The 21,018-nt window shown below is 41.8% G+C and overlaps 1 protein-coding gene across 1 annotated transcript; it reads left to right on the forward strand.

The window, feature by feature from the left end:
* The first annotated feature begins 774 nt into the window (after nucleotides 1–774).
* phyh (phytanoyl-CoA 2-hydroxylase) lies at nucleotides 775–16,020 on the forward strand. Its single transcript, XM_031306245.2, has 9 exons — nucleotides 775–1,002; nucleotides 2,640–2,692; nucleotides 3,877–3,987; nucleotides 4,174–4,342; nucleotides 4,605–4,686; nucleotides 4,859–5,040; nucleotides 5,568–5,717; nucleotides 5,911–6,042; nucleotides 15,188–16,020. Exons 1-9 carry the CDS (start codon nucleotides 850–852, stop codon nucleotides 15,239–15,241), a joined length of 1,086 nt encoding a protein of 361 aa, XP_031162105.1. The 5' UTR covers nucleotides 775–849; the 3' UTR covers nucleotides 15,242–16,020.
* The last annotated feature ends 4,998 nt before the right edge of the window (nucleotides 16,021–21,018 follow it).

The raw sequence follows: 21,018 nt of genomic DNA on the forward strand, positions 1-21,018 counted from the left end.
AGACTGCTTATAAAAAAAGATTAACATTAAAATGAATTTTAAGAAATGTATTTCAAGTTGAAAGGATGGTTGTGTCGGCGTTACTGTCAGAAAGTTGTGAATATTTAATTTCTCCTTCCCTTATGTGTATTGTGTATTAAATGTAATTTGAAAACGGTGAGTATGAATATCAATAGCTATAGCCTAATCTATGTGACAAGTACACACAGAAAAATGGGACATAGGTTTAGCAGACAACTAAAAACAACGAACACTAGGTTTAATATTTTGTTGGATGGCGCCACCTGCTGGATAACAGCTGCGGCGACTTAAATCCTAATGTTGAACATTGGTAATACAGATTATAAATACATATGAATAAAGAATATTATTGAAATCGTTTGAGTGAGCAATCATGCTGCTATCTGAACTTTTCCTCTAAGGATTTACAGTGTTAGTATTTCACAATAATATTTAAATGTTCATGGGTTCAGGGTCAGTTCATCTAAATCACAAAATACGTGGACTACAGTATATTAACATTTACCCCTTCTGGTAGACCCTATCTATGCAGATATTTCGGTTTTTATTGGAGCAGGTTTTGAGGTATCCATCTCTTAATTATCTGCTTTCAACCATTACAATGGAGGTCAATGATATTTCGAACAAAACCTTCCTATATGTGTGTGTGTGTGTGTGTGTGTGTGTGTGTGTGTGTGTGTGTGCGTGCGTGCGTGCGTGCGTGCGTGCGTGCGTGCGTGCGTGCGCGTGCGTGCGTGCGTGCGTGCGTGCGTGCGTGCGTGCGTGCGTGCGTGTGTGTGTGTGTGTGTGTGTGTGTGTGTGTGTGCGCCCTTTGCCCTCGTTTAACCCATGGATGTAGCCTATAAGAGACGTCTACCCACCTTCTCTAGTTATCCATGTGTACGGGATCACACCGGGATACAACCTGACAGGAAAATGTCTCGGGCTGCGGAAAGACTCAGACTGATGATCAATCACCTCGATCGATCATCTGCCACGATTGTATCCTTGTGTTCTGCTTTGTTTATGTTGGACCATCGGGGGATTCGGGGCTGCACAGAGCGGAACAGGCTAGTTATCCGACTGCTGCGCACCTAACGGCGGATAGCTCTGGTGGACGAGACCGGGGTCCCGCGGTGGACTGCAGGCCTTCGGGAAAATGAGGAGCAATACAGGAGTCATTTAATGCTAACTATTATTGTTTATGAATGCTTTATTGACGTCAATTTGCTTATTGAACGTATCTATACGTGCAATAACCGAACGTAACGTCACTGTCACTGCACCTATAGGTGCAGTGACAGTGACGTTACGTTCGGTTCTGAAATTGTGTTTCATCCATAGAAATACGAACTATGGTTTTTCATCCAGCTATATATATCGTAGGATATATAGATGCTCGTCTCCACCATCCTAATCAATACATAACAGGAAATTATAAGACAGAAACTAAACATACACTATCATTTCATAACACAACTCATATAATAACAAACAGCTCCACCAGTGCGGTCATAGGGCATATTCCATATTTAATGTTTAACACTTTTTAAGGCAGTTACACCGTGCTGTCGTCATACTTCTGTTTCCCCCCGTTTCACATCTTACATTCATATTTTGTTTAACCTCAACCAATGTAGTTTCTGTGTCGACTCAACTTCTCTAATCAACAGATATTTCTTAACTAAACTTTTAAAGTTTGAATCTGATTTACTGCTTTCTTGTGTACTTTGGTTAGGTAGCTAGCACATTCCATTCTTGCATTGCTCTATGACCATTCGTTTAATAGTATTCTTCTTCTTCTTTTGGTAAAGTAAAGTTATCTCTTGGGGCATCCTATTGGTGGAGACGCTAGCTTAAAGAACTTAAAAGGCTAGTCTGTCTGTTTTTAGGTCAGTTGGAAGTTATACGTCCATAGTTGGAAGACAATTTTAGCTTTCATAGGCTACTTATTTATCTTAAGTTCAATTAAGATTTAGAATGCATTAATATTTTTTTTTACTTTTCAAACTGTGGTAACCGTAGTAGACTGTATATAAAGAGGTCGTATGTGCTTTCAATTGTGTTGTTTCTTTTCTTTCTTTTTAAAAAAAAAAATCATTTTACGCAGGAGGCTGTTCCAGTCTATTTGAAGGTTTTGATGTTCAAAGATAAAATCACCATAAATCAATATGTATTCTGGACCTTGTGTGGCTCTCCCTGTCCTTTTTCTCCACTTGGAGAGTTCACCGACCCACAGAGCGAGAGTTAGTAGTGTCCTCTACACTGTCCTGTGACTCCATGACTGTCCCAGGACAGTTAGACACTGTCCTGTACACTGTCCTGTGACTCCATGACTGTCCCAGGACAGTTAGACACTGTCCTGTACACTGTCCTGTGACCCCATGACTGTCCCGGGACAGTCAGACACTGTCCTGTACACTGTCCTGTGACTCCGAGACACTGTCCTGTGACTCCATGACTGTCCCGGGACAGTCAGACACTGTCCTGTACACTGTCCTGTGACTCCCAGACACTGTCCCAGGACAGTCATGGGAGTCACAGGACAGTGTACAGGACACTACTGAACAGGACAGGACAGTTTTTGCTGCCACTGCTTCTCAACATTTGTGTCGTTTCCTTGACTTCTCGTTCTTCAGAGCGCTGTACCAACTTCCACTCAGACCTTCACCAGTCACCCACAGACACTGAGGTAGGTTCACAGACAGTTGCCTTTAGTGGTAACTGATAGGGGTGGGAATCACCAGAGGCGTCACGCTACGTAATGCAAATATTCTGCGATATATTGCAATTTATTACCTTTTTTCTAACTTCAAATTTTTTTCAATTTCAAATGATGTCCCCAAAAGGAAACTTTGTCAACATCTGTTTTATCTAAAATTATACATTTCTCTGTTTGTTCATCTCACTTCAATTTTATTGCTGCAAAATGGGATTGTCAAGCAAACAAACTGACCAACACATAATAATAGATCGATACTTGGCGTCTGTGTATCGATACAGTATTGCCACGGAAAATATCGCGATACTATACTGTATCGATTTTTTCCCCCCACCCTTAGTAACTGACACGTAATTTTTACTCAGCATTTGGCAGCCTCAGGCTTAAGGTTATCCACAATTATACAATCCTTTATCATTCACCTCTGACACAGTTTCTCCAGTGCTCCCTTCGATCAGTCTGGTGGTGCATTCAGTTTCAATTATTTAGACAACAACAAAACAAGCCCCTTTTTAAATATAGTTTAGTGGCAGTTCGTGTTTCATATTAGAAAGCAGCTTTTTGTTAAGCCGTGTTAAAAGAAAGCCAGTTAATGGAATTTCCTGTAAATCAAATATGACTTGAATGCAACATTCATATGTCCAACTAAACATTAAAGCACAAAGCTTCAACAGGGGGTCCTCAGAGTTACTTCAGGAGGGCCGCTGCAAATTATTGTTTGAAAGTTTTTTCAAAAATGTAAATGTCTTAACATGAATCCAACGTTTTATTAGCAAACACAAATCAATAAACAAACAATAATGCCAGGCTTACTGGCCCATAGGTGAGTCTGTCACAAAGCCATCCACAGATACAGTTAATCCTCCATATGTATTTTTAACATTTAAACATGATTTATAAAATCATACTAACAATTATTTCAATAGCTTAGTGTTCTATGCATTAAAAAAAAGGTATGTGTAAAAGGCTTTAGGCCGCCAAAACATTATTGTAGGCCCGGTTTAATATGCAACTTCATTTTATACAACATGTAGTAGAGGGTCCCTGCTCAGTCTCTTTCTCAGTTAAGGGGCTTCGCTTTACAAAACGTGGAAGACCCTTGCATTAAAGTAACTAACAGTGATTTTGTTGTGTGTTATCACTTCTTTTGGTAGATTCACTCATGATACCGGCCTGCTGACCCCAGAACAGCGACTCTTCTATGAGGAAAATGGCTTCATCCTCATCAAGAATCTGGTGTCTGAAGAGGACATCGATAAGTTCAGGTGACCATCAGAAACTCTTGACAACTGCAAAGAAAAGATCAGCATATAAGCATGAAAACATCACTACATATAGAATGTCAATCTATGACTCCCCAGTAAAACATTTAACTTCTTCATATGCCTATAGATGTATTGTTAGGTGCTGTATGTGATCTATGTGTGTTCTTCTGCATGTGCGTTCTTCAGGAAGGCGTTTGAACGGATCTGTCGACAGGAAGTGAAGATTCCTGGTCTGGTGGTGATGAGGGACGTGGCAATTGTTAAGTCAGAGTTCGTTCCTGATGAAAAAGCGGTTTCCAAACTCCAGGATTTCCAGGAAGACCCTGAACTGTTCCAGTACTGCAACTTACCACAGGTACAACACACACAAGTGGTCACAGCAGGTCCTTTTTTTCAAAACTTCTTTCAAATAATACTTGAAGATGCAGTGTGTCAGAGTTTAAACACCCACACATAGACCACACCAACTTTTACCAGGATGTGTAATTTTTCCACAAACAAAAAACAAATGCCAAAAGAATAAACTCTCCTATTTTTCTTTAAAAAAAAAAAAAAAAAAAGGTTGAAATAATTTAAACCTACCTTGTTGGACAAACAATTGTGCTTTTCTATGTTAGATTCTGAACTATGTGGAGTGTTTCACTGGACCCAACATCATGGCCATGCACACAATGCTGATCAACAAGCCTCCTGATGCAGGTATGGAGCAGTTCAATATTATTTACAATAAACTGGTTTTCGGTTGTTTGGAGAACGACAGCAAACGCCCTTACAGATCCCGGGACTGCAATGTGGGAAGTGCTGTATTAAAGCATCCCTTTTTCCCCTTTCAAATTACGCCTCATGCAAATTTGATTGAAATATGTTTCAGGTAAGAAGACGTCTCGTCACCCGATGCATCAGGATCTGCATTACTTCCCGTTCCGCCCAGCAGACAGTATTGTCTGCGCTTGGACGGCAATGGAGAAAGTAGACAGGCAGAACGGCTGCCTGGTCGTACTGCCGGGAACACACACCGGCACACTGCAGGAGCATGACTACCCAGAGTGGGAGGTAAAAACCATAGACTGTATATAAAGATGGACAATGTGTCCCAACTTCCTCCCACTGCACAAAAGTGTAGCCAAAATATCCAGGATAGGGGCGCTGCCCTCTTGTAATTTATGAGCCAAAGTATGCGTAGTAGTAGTTGGGTGATGGAGCCGCTGTATCAAAAGTCCCGGGCAAACACCCTCCTGATCAATTGTGAGTCAATCACAGCTGTCAATCATGACGTTTTACCCAGCTGTTATAGGATCCAATAACTAATAAAACAAACTTATCAGAATAATGAACACTTGCACAAACAAAAATTAGAGAAAAATGAGATAAACCATCTTTTAGGAAAAGTTTTTTTAGTTTGGCCCATGTCCCATCCGCTAACATGGAAGGGGGGGTGGGGGGGTGGGGTAATTGAGATGATTTGGCTTCACACCCCTGGTATAAACACCACATACACATTTGAAATTCTCCAGGAAGCATGATAACACCTGCTGGGATATACACACACATACTGAATACATTGTCTCGTGTATCCTCAGGGTGGCGTAAACAAGATGTACCATGGAGTGCGTGGCTATGATCCGAAGCACCCCAGGGTGCACCTGGAGATGGAGAAGGGCGACACAGTCTTCTTCCATTCGCTGCTGATCCATGGCTCTGGCATGAACAGGACGCAGGGCTTCCGCAAGGTATGCTACCCATAATCCACCTGGTGTCTCGGCATTACCTTAAACAAACTAGCTCCATACTTCATCAGCTCCCAGGTTTTTTTTAATGCTCTTATATGTCACACAAAAGTGAAAAATAATGAAAATACATATACAAACAACAAATATAATATTAAAGGAAAAATAGTGTGTGAACATGGGTATGTGTTTCCAGGCCATCTCCTGCCACTATGCCAGCGCTGACTGTTATTACTTCGATGTGAAGGGAACCTCACAGGAAAACATAGAGAATGAGGTAAAGGACATCGCAAACAGAAAGTACGGTTTGGGCGAAATGACGCTAAAGGTAAGACATTTACATTTACAGTACATTACATTTATCTGTGTAAAACCTTCCCTTTTCACGGCTACAGATATATGAGAACGAATGGCAGCATGTACATTGTTGATATTTGGCTTGTAGTTTCTAAATGTAGAATGAAACCTAGAATCAGAGCCTACAGGTGGATGGAGGTGGGGCTGATAAAACGAAAAACTATGCAGTGAGATCGTGCAGCCTGACCTAGCTTCAGATTCTTAACAATTATTCATGCAATTCACACAGATAAAGAAAACAAATGAATGCCAAGAATGCAGAGTGTTTTCACTTTAAAGCTAAGTGAAATCAGAGATCAGTGATAGCAAACTTAAAGGTGCATTGGGAACAAAGCCAGACTCTATCGGTTATGTGTTATCACCTGTATATGGGCCAGCTTCCATGTGATCCTACATTACCACATTTCATAGATTATAAACTTACCCATGATGAAAATAATCTGTTCTGTAGAGTGGAGAGGAGCAGGATCGCCCGATCAGGCACAAATCTACGCCTTGCAGCGTTTCGTGGCCAGTGTGTCCCTAGCGTAATTTACTGTGGGTGGGTGTGTGGGAAAGAAAGCAGCCATTTCTTGGGTTTAAAGATGCTCACTGCATTGCATCAAAAAAAAAAATCTATATATTGTGGCAAGCCCAGGGGTGTGGGGTTTCCACGTCACCAGTTCAGCAGCAGCTTCCGGCTAATGTTCAAGATTGGGTGTTTCTCACCTTCTTGCAGCTGTGATAGGACACAGTGCCCCCTTTAGGTCCTGAAAGGCTTTCTCAGTCTCCTCGGTCCACACCACCTGGTTGGGCCAGCGGCTCCTGGTCAGATCTGTTAGGGGGCCGGCTAGAGAAGCAAAGTGGGGAATGAATCTACGATAGTAGCTGGTCAAACCCACAAACATGCGTACCTGCTTCTTCGTGAGGGGGCGGGGCCAATCCTGAATCGCCTCCACGTTCTTCACCTGGGGTTTGACACACCCCCTCCCGATCGTGTACCCTAGGTACTCAGCCTCTCGCAGACTGAGCCAACATTTTGTAGGGTTAGCTGTGAGCCCTGCCTCCCATAAGGCCTGTAGTACCGAGCTCACCTGGTGCAGATGGGTCTCCCACCTACTTCCATGGATGGCGATATTATCGATGTAGGCCACTGCATACTCCTGATGGGGACGGAGAACTCGGTCCATCAATCTCTGGAAGGTAGCTGAGGCCACATGCAACCCAAAGGGCAGTTTCTCGTAGTGGAAAAGCCCGTCAGGGGTGGCAAACGCTGTTTTCTCCCGCGCCTCGAGAGCTAAAGGCACCTGCCAATAGGGGGTTTTCACAACGCGTCATCAGACCCGAAGTCGCCATGTTGGAGGTACTCCGCATCACAACAAAGCACAGGCACTGAAGTAGATCCCGAACGGCGTCAAGGAAAATGGTTAATTATTGCCATGTTTTAGGTTGTACCAATAGGTCAGACCGAGAAAAACATTTGGAATATTATCGACTTCCAAAAGTTATTAAAAACCAGGGAGAGGAATGCCAGAAGTTATCAGAGGAAAGGAGGCGCTTGCGATTGGCAAAGCTCAACCAGGATCTACGAGGGAACAATCTGTCTTGTTCGGTCTTTGAAATGAAAAAAAAAACCGATTGAGAGTCACTTGGCTACACCTTGAGTATCACAATGATATCATACAGTTAAGGTTAGGTTGATTAAAGACGTTATTACATTACTTACTTTGGCCTTCACAACACAACGGTCGTTAATGATGTTGGTACAGCGTCTCCCTCACCCATCCACACACCATCTGGTTATAAGCCTCCAAACTTTTGTAGGATTTAAGGTCTTTCACTGTGGGAAAACCAGGTAGTTGACTATATCGGGATATGCAACTGAAGGAAGAATCACCGGGTCGCCATGGATCCAAGAAGAGGGAGCCAACTTGATAGGGCTATTTTGATCATTTAAGGGGAGGAAGAAAACCTGGAACGAACTGTGGACTTTATCTGGGGAGAAATATGCTAATTACGTTACACCTGCCCAGGGTGGTTATATTAGGCCACCAGCTTTATCTCAGAAGAATAGGGGAATTGCTGACTTGTTTGCTTGTTTTACACTAAGAGAAAACAGGGAGGAATGCGAGGGGTGAAGGGGACGTTGAACCATGCAAAGGACTCTTTTTTTCTTTTGCCAACAATATGGGCGAGGGCCCCTTGTCTTTGACAAGGGCTTTCCCTCAGAGCTATCTGGCTCTATTAAGGTCATAGTTCAGACCTTTAATGTGGAAGCCTTGAGAATTGATGTTGAGATGTTTTATGTTTATTGTTCTCTTTCTTGTTCATTATTTTTACTTGTTAAAGTGGAGGAATGGATAAATGCTACGAGATTTAGAAATAAGAAAGCAAACTTGAATGGGAGTAAACTTACAATATGGAAGGGATAAAAATCACTTCATTTAATGTAAACGGTGTCCACAATCCAATCAAAAGGGGCAAGATACTATCCAAATTAAAAAAGGAAAAAACACATATAGCTCTCCTGCAGGAAACCCATTTAAATGCCACAGAACACGCAAAACTAGGTAGATTGGGATTTAAACATGTTTTTTCATCATCACACGTATCTGGCAATAAGAGAGGGGTGGCCATTTTAATTCGAAGTACAGTTAACTATGAGCATATACTGGATAAAAAAGATAAGGATGGGAGATATGTGCTAATCAAGGGGAAGATGGACGGTTCCCTCGTTACCCTGTTGAATGTGTACGCACCCCCGAACAGTGACTGGAGTTTTTATAAGCGGATGTTTGACATCATGACATCAGATGCTGAAGGAGTTTTGATATGTGGTGGAGACTTGAATGTAAGGCTCAACGATAAATTAGATTCATCAGGTACAGGCACTAGTCTAACTAAAATTAATAAGAAAATTAATACTGTGATGCGAGAGATAGGAATCATTGACGTGTGGAGGGATCTACACCCAGTAGCTCGAGACTATACCCACTTTTCCCATCCCCACTGTGTACACGAGAATTGACTACTTCCTGATGTACAATACAGACAGACATAGAATCACCCACTGTGCAATAGGGAATATTGATATCTCAGATCATAGTCCTTTATATCTTACAGTTGATTTGTACAGAAATCCTAGACGTACTTTTTGGAAATTGAATTCCAGTATACTGAATAGTCCTGTGGTTAAGAAAGGGCTAGGTGAGGAAATTCAGATGTATTTTGAGTTGAATGATACAGGGGAAGTGGACCCACCTATGCTGTGGGACGCTTTCAAGGCAGTTATAAGAGGCAATATTATAGCCCGCTCAGCATACCTTAAAAGGACAAGACAGGAAAGGCTGGACACACTGCAGTCAAAATTAAAATTACTACAAAGAAAGCATAAAGATAATGTAGACCCAAATATGGAGCAAGAAATGAATATAGTTAAAAATGAAATTGATGGAATATACACACAGGAAATACAGAAGAAACTTGTCTATCTCAAGCAGAAATATTGGGAAGTTGGAGGCAAAGCATCTAAGCTACTTGCCTATAGGCTAAGGAAAAAACAGGCAGACAGTACAATCTATAAAATAAAGAACCCTGAGACTAAGAAGATTGAATGTCAGCAGGAAAAAAATTAAAGGATGCCTCCTGTCTTTCTATCAAAAGCTCTATTCTCAAGATTGTTTAGACAATGATACAAAAGCAGACACTTTTCTACAATCACTACACTTGCCAACAGTCACAGATGCTCAGAATAACATTCTCAGAGCTCAAGTGACCGTAGAAGAGATTAATTTAGCTATTACAAGACTTAAGACAGGTAGCTCTCCTGGCTCAGACGGCTTCACCTGTGAGTGGTACAAGGCTCTGAGGAGTATATTAGTACCTTTTCTGTTGAATAAAAAAGTTTGATATGCCCCCTCATGGAGGGAGGCAGTCATCTCTCTCATTCCTAAGGAAAGCAAGAACAGACAGGAATGTGATAATTTAAGACCTATAAGTGTATTGAATGTGGATTATCGAATATTTACATCCATACTTGCAAGGAGGCTAGAAAAATGTTTGCCTGACATTATCCATCTGGACCAGACTGGCTTTATAAAGCAGAGACAAACACAGGACAGCATTAGAAGAACACTATATATAGTACGACACAGAAAATAATATAGAGTCAGCCCTCATCAGCCTAGATGCCCAAAAAGCATTTGACACGGTTAGCTGGAAATTTTTATATAGAGTTCTACATGCATTTGGATTTCATGAAATGTTCATAAAAATTATTCAAACATTATATACCAACCCAACAGCTAAAATTAAAGTGAATGGAGACCTCACTTCCTCTTTCTCCCTTCAGCAAGGCTGCAGGCAGGGATGTGCCGTCTCCCCTCTCCTATTTGCCGTCTTTATTGAACCCCTAAGTCAATGGATCAGCCAGAATCCTAATATTAAAGGGATTTCAACTTTTGGAGGGGAACAAAAGCTGGCATTGTTTGCCGATGACATTTTAGTCTACCTAAAACACCCCACAAAATCTCTACCCAGACTGGTGTCATGTATGGCGGAATATGGCCAGATGTCTGGCTATAAGCTTAACATATCTAAAACACAGATTATTACCTTCAACTATGAGCCCACCAGGGATATTGCTCAAAAATACCAATTAAAATGGGATGCAGACTCAATAAAATACTTGGGTGTATATATACCAAAAGACTTAACAACCTTATCTAATATCAACTATGGGCCCCTGAACTCCAAAATAAAGATGGATGTAAGCAGGTGGCAAGTTATTCCGTTTCTAAATTTAAGTTCAAGAGTAGAGTCGGTTAAAATGAATATTTTATCAAGATTGCTCTACCTCTTTCAAACGCTACCTGTAGAGGTGAAAACTCAGCAGTTTACAGAATGGGACAAACTTATATCTAGGTACATATGGAATGGTAAAAAGCCTAGGATAAAATATAAAACTTTACAGTTTAGGAAGGAATATGGAGGAATGGGGCTTCCATGTTTGTTAGAATATTATTATGCAGCGCAAATCAGGCCTCTTGTATGTTGGTGCAATCCCAGGTACTTTGCCAGGTGGAAGGACCTTGAAATGGAAATGTCAAGGATCCCTCTTCAGGCAATGATTTCAGATAAGAAATTATCCAAACACCTCCTGGACAAGGCAAATCCACTTATTGATTTATCTCTTAAAATCTGGGAGCAAACTGAAAAGTTGTGCAAAATACAAAAATTAGCTAAGCTATTAAGATGGTGTGCTTTTGATAGCGATTTCCCCCCTAACTTAAGTGATGAAAGATTTAAGACATGGGCAAAGAATGGGGTCACTGCGTACTGTACTCTCTTACATAAGGGATCTCTGAAGAACTTCCAGACTATGAAGGAAGAATATGGTCTTGAACAGCAAGACTTTTTCAGGTTCCTCCAGATGAGACATTGTTTTAACACACTTAAGAAAAATGTAGATATGGCAAATTTAGAGAGTGGTTTAATGAAAATCTTCATATCTGCATACAACTCTGAGTCTAACTCTAAAATCATATCCAGAATATACAACTGCTTCTCACAAAGAAAATCACAGGGGTCACTGTATATTAGTAATTATGTTGTCTCTCAGGAGGATTGGTACAATATTTGCCAAACACAATGGAAAACCACTAGTTCTCTTTGCTGGAGGGAATTCTGCTGGAAGAACCTTGTACGTTTCTTCATAACCCCCCAACAAAAGCGACACTGCACTGCTGACTCAGACTGTTGGAGACTATGCCACACAGATCACTATCACATATTTTGGTCTTGCCCAGTGCTAGTTCCCTACTGGAGAAGTATCCACCAAGTTCTCCTGGAGGTTCTCCGAATCACTATTCCATTCAGATTCGGCATTCTATACCTGGGTAACTTTCCAAAAGTGATGAATGCTAAAGACAAGAAACTTATGTCCATCGTACTAGCTGCAGGCAGAAAGGCCATAACCCGTAAATGGTTGAAGCAACAGGCTCCTTTGATCGATGATTGGATAGACATAGTTTATGACATATACAAAATGGAGAGACTGACATATTATCTTAAACTTCGGCAAGAAGATTTTGCCAGCCTATGGTCTAAGTGGACCGAATACATTGCTCCCAGAAGAGTAGACTTTATATAATGTATACTATATGCACTTAATTCAAGCACACACATTCCTCCCAGTTTTATAATGTATATAGTTCTGTTTGTGGTACCAGACAGACCTTTTATTGAAGATAATGCACAAGTTATCAAAAGACAGGCAAGTGTTTTGTTTGTTTGTTTGTCTGTTATTTTTATTATCTGCATGTGAAATCCATCAGAAATGTGACAGGTAATAACCTGGAGGTTGGCCAGATGCTCTTTGATATTACTGATGTGGATTCTATTGCTTGTTTCTATCTTTTTTTGTAAATATGTTCTTAAATTGTGTATTTGTTGCCTACTTTTGAGAGTGTAGGGGTGTTGGGAATGATGCAAGATGTCTCTAATGGCAAATGTGTTTTTGTAATGCTCTGGATACCATTAATAAAAAATTCATCCATTGGGATGAGAAAAAAAATTAAAATAAATAACGGGACTGAAATGATAGGGAGCCAAGGGACTGCGAAAATGTGGCTTTGGCGTCACTAGCTGACACTCTGGGCAACTGCGGCAGTACTCCACCACTGCTCTCTTCTAGGGTCTTCTCTACCCCTAGATTAGCCCCAAGAAGGTGGGAGTGTGCCAACTGCAAGACATGTTGTACAAAGGGCACCAATAACAACTCCACACATTCATCATTCTTCTTCACAACCTGATACAACAATTTCTTCCTTATCGAAAAGTGGCGATAGGTGATATGACTTACCCCCTCCATGGGTTTTCTGTCCACCTCAGTAACCTGCTGGAGAGCATGGGCCAGGTTTGGGTCCTCCAATTGGGCCGTGCCGAACCGGCCCACTAGAGAGGCAGGCTTTGGCTCCACCTCCTGGTCCATCGGAAACACGGAAAGACTCGCCTCCCCTTCCTCCTGACTTGCTTTACCCAAGTCACCCTCCGAGAGGGGTCCTGTTGACACCTGGGGGTCCACTTCCTGGAACCCATACATCTGGGCCTTCGCCTTTCTGGAGTCTGTCCCACCCCTCCGGCTTCCTATCTTCTGGTTTCCTTGTTTTTCTACATCCCCGGACATACTGGCCCATAGTTGGTGGAACATAGGGCAATCTCTCCCAATGAGGACTGGCATGGCAGATTAGGGACGACTCCCATTGGCCCCGTATTCTGTCCCTTTTTGGTCTGTAGGTGGAGAAATGTGGTAGGGTAGTCCTTGTTCTCACCATGTATGCACGTGATGGCCACAGTGTCTGTCAGGGGGGAGGACTGGGCGAAGTCAGGTCTGATCAGGGTCACCATACTACCCGAGTCCAAAAGTACCGTGGTGTCCTTTCCGTTGGCTCTTACCGGGGTGATAGGGGAAGGGCCACTCTCCGCAGCCCAGCACGTCATCAGCAAGTTGCAGGGACGTCCCCCGGCTACCTCACTGGCCGAGGCCATAGGCATCGGGACATCGCGGTTTGGACAGTACCAGGCGATGTGTCCCAGCTCACCACACTCGTAGCACTTCCTGCTGTCCAGATTCAGAAAAGGCCGTCTCTGGAAGCTGGCTGTGGGTGTTCCCACATTTTTAGCCAGACTACTGGTGATCCTCTGTCCTTTTTCTCTCCTTCTGGCGAGGGGAGGGTTCTGTCTTCCGTGTTTGTCCACTGCGCAGAACCTCCAAAGCTACCTGTTGTCCTTCCACCAGTTCCACTAGCTGATCTGCGCTCTGAGGGTTGGCTTGGCTTTTTAGCTTCAAACGCCAGAGAGCGTAGGAATTTATCTATGACCACTTTTTCAATGGCTTTGAGCGTCAGCCCGCTTTTGGCCAGTCTAATAAGATCATGCATTTGTGCCCAGGGGGGTGCTGTGGCATCATACGTCCAATCGTGGAATCTTTGTGCCCTGCTAATCAGGTTAAATCCATAACGGCGCAGGATTTCTTTCTTCAGCACCTCGTAATTTGTTGCCTGGTCAGCAGTCAGATCCTGATATGTCCTCTGTGCAGAGCCTGACAGGAATGGGGCTAGCAGGCTGGCCCATTGCTCATGGGGCCATTTCTCCCTGGCTGCTGTCCTCTCAGAGGCTTGGAGGTAAGCCTCAATATCATCTTTTTCAGTCAGTTTTAATATAAACAGATTCGGTTTGGGACGTGAGACCGCCGGGCCGGCAGCCCCTCCGGCCTGGGCGGCTGTCAGCTGAGTTCAGCTCGCAGGAGAGCAGTCGAGATGCATAGCTTGCTGCGCTAGGTTGGACTCCACCAACTGTTTTACCAACGCTTCCATTATACTCTCTGTCTTGGTTAGTTATTGAGTCTGGTCGGCTTTGCCTGCATTCTCCACCATATGTGGCAAGCCCAGGGGTGTGGGTTTTCCACGTCACCAGTTCAATAACAAAAGCCGGCACCAGGAGTACAGTTGAACACAGTTGGGAAGTTTAGATAGATAGATAGATAGATACTTTATTCATCCCAAAGGAAATGTTTGGCATTATTAAGGGCAATTTACAGCGTAGGAGGGGATTTTCAACACTACTTCACCGTCCACGATCCGTTCTCGTCGTCTTCTATCCACAGGTAATCAACAAGCGGGTCCTCATCCAAAACAGTTCTGTACACAGGGGGGAAGTCAGCCAGTCCAGGTCACACCAGTTAGTCACACAGTTTAGTTCAGTATTATTCTCACTACTTTCCACCACTCTGTCTCACTCAGTCCCTTCTCTTTCCTTGACTGGTTCTCTTTGTTCCCATTTAAACTGCCTGCTTCCCTTTTCCCTCCAAACCTAATCACTCAATTAATCCCAGCCTCTCCTTGTTGGGGCAGGAAGTCTATATAAGGCTCGGGGCCAACGGGCCGCAAGATACCTTCCTTCAATTACCACTCCCCTCACCTCTCCCTGCAATCTACCACAATATCTGTAAACGGACTGATTAGCTTTGGGACATCACGTAGTTATATAAATAACATGTTAAAAGAAAAAAAAATCCGGAAAATGTTTTGAAGGTTTGTTAAGGTTGAACTGAGCCTTTACCTTTGTTTCCCCTACAGGACATCTGGGCTCTCCGAGGCCGTCTGGTGCAGGGAGAGAGGACTTCACTATAAAGGCACCACAGGCTGCTACCAACAGACCCCACACTGTTGCAGGGTGAAGACCGCTGAGCTGAAATCAGAACAGATTTATATGGTTTTGGATAAGATACAGTGCTGAGTGTTCTTATCATGCAATCCCGAATTTCCTTTACCAACAAAGGAATGTCATTTATAGATTATTTACTGTTTATTTAATTAAGGCTTCAGAATCTGTGTTAATTGTAACATTTTGAAAATGTAATCTAGAGCATGTTGTTTTAACAGGGAATATAAAGACAGCAAATACTATTTAAATAGAAAATGTCAGGTACCTCGTGAGCAAATCAGTACACAGTAAATTAACCTTGATTTACACTTCCTGCAACAAAATCTTACAGCACAAAATGGAGTTGAAATCACACTTAGCAAAACAGTAGAATAGAGTGAACGCATCCGTTAACTGTCAATAAAATAGTTTTGATTTACTAAAACATTATTAAAAAGGGGATGTTAATGACAATTTATGGCATGTTGATTAAGAAAAGTAAGCATTATGAGTGACCGGGGAGACAGAGAGATAGAGTGAGAAAGAGTAATGAAAGATGATATTTAAGCAGAAATGTGTGAATAATCAGTGTTGATTGTAGCTCTAGTTAATTAACACAAACAGAGGCCTTGCCCTAAACTGCCTTATAAAAGTATATAAATATCAGTTTGATAATGAGCGAATGAATGTTTGTTTTTGTTTTCTAGAATCTAGCAAATGTCAAGTTTTAATAACATATAACAATAAAAAATGTATTAATTAAATATATTAATACAACCTTGTTTCATTTCCTTTTAAGCTTCAGACACACACCTGTCCCTTTGACCTGTAATGTAATGTAACATGCGTTTAAAGGTCCCATATTAAGAAGTGAGATTTCCATGTCTTTTTTGGATTATAAAGCAGGTCAGAAACTGTTCCTTTAAACGAGCCGTCAGGACTTCCGTACGGTAGTGATGTTACAACTACACTATACTGTACGTAGAAAGTACCGCTACAGTGCTGTTACAGTCATTCCCTGGCTGCAATGACGGTGCAGAGACTCCGAGAGCGCAGATGCGGAAGACCCGGAGTTAGTTGCTCAATACTGAATGACACTTGAACAGCAACAGTCACATGTTGGTCTCAGTGCATTTGGCTGTTTTCAAATGGAAGCCCAGTTATTTCCTGGCTCCCCACGCTAGAACCCCCTAAAAAAACACCTGATCAAGCACAGCTGAGAGCACGTGTGTGGGTGTGTTAAAACAGCTTCTTTGTTCGAACCCATAGGGACGCTCTCAGCTCTTAAATGTAGAAATGCAGAAATCCATTTATGCAGGTGAGCTGAAATGTGGGGGCTTTGTCACAGTCAGCAGCACAGTAAACTGGCACATAACCCACATTTGACAAAACACCAAATAAGCTTTAGCAGAAGCACACTCGGGCACTTTCACATTCTGTATATCCACCCACATTTGCAATGAATGAATGCATACACACACACACACACACACACACACACACACACACACACACACACACACACACACACACACACACACACACACACACACACACACACACACACACACACACACACACACACACACACACACACACACATATTTCACTATCTTTGTGGGGACCCTTCATTGACATAATGCATTCCCTAGCCCCTTACCCTAACCTTATCCATCACAACTAAATGCCTAATCTTAACCCTTACCCTAACCATAACCTAATTCTAACCCTAATCCTTAAACCAAGTCTTAACCCTCAAACAGCCCTTTCAAGTTGTGGGGTCCAGCATTTTGGCCCCACAAAGCTGTCCGGACCCCACAAGTATACTATATTCCCGGTTTTTGGACCCCATGAATATAGTTAAACAAGAACACACACACACCCCCTTAGGGCAGTTTGAGTTCAGAGCCTCTAATCTCAGACGACAGAAGGAATGGGGAATGATCTCCACTGCAGTCACAGTTTGGACACAGTTTATAGTGTCTAATGAACTAAATCATGCTGTGCTGTGGTCAAATGATGAGGTGATATTTGTTGCATAAAGAGCTGTCAATCAAACACAATTTTGGCTTTGGAATGAAACTTAAAGCAAAATGTGTAATCTAGGCCATATGCATGCTAAGACTTCTTACCTACTGTTCCTTCTTGTTTGTGATGGTGTAAATGAAGGGAGAGTGATGGACTTCTATCTAATCAGATGTTGTTGTCTGCAAACTATCTTAAGAATTATTATCATATCAGGGGAATATATAAAAAGAAAAATCCCCCGAAATGCCAAAGAACAGAACCTTAGAACCTAGAAGACAAACATGAAAAGGGGAACATCATAAAGTAGTGGGCTAGTTAAGTTAGCACTAAACAACTTTTTAATTCCAACATAAAAAGTATAGGACAGATTTGTATAAAAACAACCTTATTGTCTGCTGTGGTAAATAATAGGTAGTTTCTGAGTGCTGGAGTTAGAGAAAATGGCGTCCCAACTGGTGCATCCTTGTGTGTACTGCTCTTGTGCAAAGACATCAATAATTTATTTCTTAAGCCTAGTTCAGACCAAAGATTTGCGGCGAGACAAAACCGTTTTAGAAGGTTGCAGGGAGACGTTGCAGCGATCTGAACCGACCGGTCTCAGCTCGACTCAAGGCAGTGTGATTCATCACTAAAACTGTAGCAAGCATCTCATGATCACTAACATGATCCACATTCATATTTAGACGCAACAAATGATATATCCAGCTACAAAAAAGCTAGAAGTTAGACAGAAGTACAAAGAGTCGTTGCTATGGAGATGACAGCGTCTCATCTCGTCGCATTGGTGTGAACTGGCAGCTTTTAGAATGTTACAGACCAAGTTTCAACTCATCTCATCACAAATCTTTGGTCTGAATAAACTGTTCTTTCTTTGCCATAATGTTAGGAATCATCAGAAATCATTACATTCGTATATTCAAACATAAACAAACTGGTATCCCATAGCAACAATATAATCAAAGATGAAAAGGAATAGATCAATAACCATTTGGAATGAAAAGATAAAGAGACATATGCAGTCTATGATGTCATAACAAGACTTTTAAGAATGTTGAGAATCTATGAATACTGGGACCCAACTTTAGTTCTGACACAAATTCACTCAGACGGCAGTTTGTATCAGAGAGTCATTTGACTGTGACAATCCAAAGGTACACATTATTGCAACAGGAGAAAAAACACTGTGGTCCATCAGAATACAAAGTTGGAAAACATGGAATTCAACTCCAGAGAGATTGAACCGCAAATTAATTTCTATCTCAGTTCACTTGAAGAACAAGTACGGTGTGAACTGAAGGACAGCGAGGCGAGGCTCACCCAATGTGAATCTGAGGGAAGAGTTCACCTGATAATCCGAGAGGACTTGCTGGCCAATGTCCTCGATCAGCTCCAACAACAGAGAGAGGGCAGCAGTTGGAGCCATGAGAAAGAGCTGATGCAGAGAGAGATGTGTGACCTGAAAGTTCAGCTGGCTGAACGTGTCCACGCCTCATCCAGGGAAACAGAGTATCTGAAATCCCAGCTGGGAAAAATCTGCATCATGCTGCGAAAAGCCCAGAAAGATCTGGACCTGCAGACTTCGATTACTGAAGACCTGAAAGTCGAATTGGAGCAGGTGAAGGGAGAGAAGGAGGCCCTTAAAAATAATGTGGAGACTAAGAAGATGGAGCTTCGTAAAGAAAGACAGATGCTCGCAGTAGCTAAGACCACCAACGTGAGGTTGGAGAGCGATCTGGAGATTGAGAGGGCTCAAGGTCAGGAGCTGAAGAATGAGTTCAACAAGATGGAGGAAGCTCTCCTAAAACAAAAGGAGATACTGGAAAGATCCCAGGCTTCCCATAGAGCCCAGCTGGAGATGCAGGACAATAACAACAAGAACCTCATGGCTGCTCTTAAGAAACAGTTTGAACATCAGCTGGATAGTCATCTCAACGAGTGGAAGGAGGACAAGTCATCCCTCCTTCAGGCCACAGAAAGCCTGAAGCTGACTCAGCAGGAAAAGGAGCAGGAGTGGGAGAGGACGGAGAGCACCATGAGGTCCCAGCTGGTAGATTTTCAGAACCAGATAATGAAAAAGCAGAAGAAGAAGAAGTGGTACAGAAAGCTTCTCTAATGCCCGGCTGAGGAAAAGAAAATGCATTTATACACAAACAATCTTTTAAAAATAAATGCATACAAATGATGTCATGTTTGTTGGTCTGTTTAAAATGTTAAGTTGCACTACAGTCATGTGTAATATGAAATGCTTAGTTTGATGTACAACTCAGGGGACAAACACTCATGAGTTCTCATTTACATCCTAAACCCCCAAAAATATAAGTTGGTCTAAATATAGTTTTTGTCTGGAGGTACATGTTGGCATCCAAAGAAAATAATTCAATTAAAAACACGGAGCATTTCTTTCAGGGCCATTTTGCAGGTTTACTACGAGTCTCATGTAGCTTTAGACTTTAAGACCAAACAGGTTTATTTAGTGTCACAGAGCCTTTCAAACACAGCTGCAATTCAATGTTTTATGAAGAAGAAATGCTTTAGAATATTTGTAAACGCAATGAAGATTAAAATATAATCTCTGTAAACAAGGTTCAACGGCATCATACACTGGTTATTGTCTGGTTGTCAAAAATGTACAAGAATATCCATTAAAAATGTTTTCTAGAAAATTGATTTATTTGGTAAAGATCAATTATCAGTTTACTTTTTGTTTTGGGAATAATCAATACATCCTATGATTTGATTACATGTAGTTTTGGTTTAATGATATAACAAACTAACATCAGGGGTCAAATTAGCAAAATAATTTGGAGTGATTAGAGCAAAAGGACAAAAAAAAAATTCTATCCATATATCAAGACATTTCTTAATCAGTGTTATATATTACTTGAAGTCTATTCTGTGATTTATGTGTTTTATAGTAGGCCTACTTCAGTGTTTACTCTACAACTGCAGGAAAATCTAATTATCAAAGTGGGACACTGCATCAGCAGATACTCAGTATTGGCTCCATCATTATAACTAATAACATGAACATGACCCCTTAAATATGTCTAAATGTATCAGTGATTTCTTGGCAAAAGATATGAAAAAAATGTGGAAGACACAGTGAAGATATCACAGTGGAAGGGTGTCCGTCCATCCATCGCTCCCCGCCTTGGGGTTGAATTTGCGCTGTGTTCTGAATGATGAGTGAGCATCTGATTGCTCATTCAGGGCCGCTCCACCAGCAAAGTGTTTACCTCTTCATGTACGTAGCAGAGTACTATGCACAGTGTGTACACACACACACACACACACACACACACACACAGCAAATAGTCTGTCACACACAGGTCTAACGGCAGGCTCTTTTCTGAGCAAAGCTGCAAGTTATCCCTGCCCAGTTTCCTTTGGAGGGAACCGAAACACATTTCAGATTTCACTACATCACACACAGTTAAAGGAAAAATCCACATTAACTTATGTACATTGCATCTCTCAATTTAAGCAATACTCCTCACATACAGTTCAATAGCTCGCAGCATATTGTAGCATTAACCCAAGGTTAGTGCAATACGGCATGCTGAAACCTGAGATCACTCATACCTGGTATGATTATGAATGGGGCCAGTACAGTTTGAAGATGCTACCACCTGCACACACTGCCTGAAAGGGAAATATACGTCATTCATATAGAAAGGTAGCAATACACATTAGGGATAGTCATAAAGCCAACAAAAGGTTTCTGAGCACAGCAGTT

This window comes from Sander lucioperca, chromosome 20 (genome assembly GCF_008315115.2).
Source record: "Sander lucioperca isolate FBNREF2018 chromosome 20, SLUC_FBN_1.2, whole genome shotgun sequence".
Classification (NCBI taxonomy): domain Eukaryota; kingdom Metazoa; phylum Chordata; class Actinopteri; order Perciformes; family Percidae; genus Sander; species Sander lucioperca.

What these genes read in the sequence shown, in the direction of transcription:
- phyh (XM_031306245.2), top strand. Translation starts at nt 850, where the DNA reads ATGGATGTAGCCTATAAGAGACGTCTACCCACCTTCTCTAGTTATCCA. An exon ending in ATCGATCATCTGCCACGATT is followed by an intron (nt 1,003 to 2,639) that starts GTATCCTTGTGT and finishes CTCGTTCTTCAG; the next exon opens with AGCGCTGTACCAACTTCCAC. An exon ending in GGACGCAGGGCTTCCGCAAG is followed by an intron (nt 5,718 to 5,910) that starts GTATGCTACCCA and finishes ATGTGTTTCCAG; the next exon opens with GCCATCTCCTGCCACTATGC.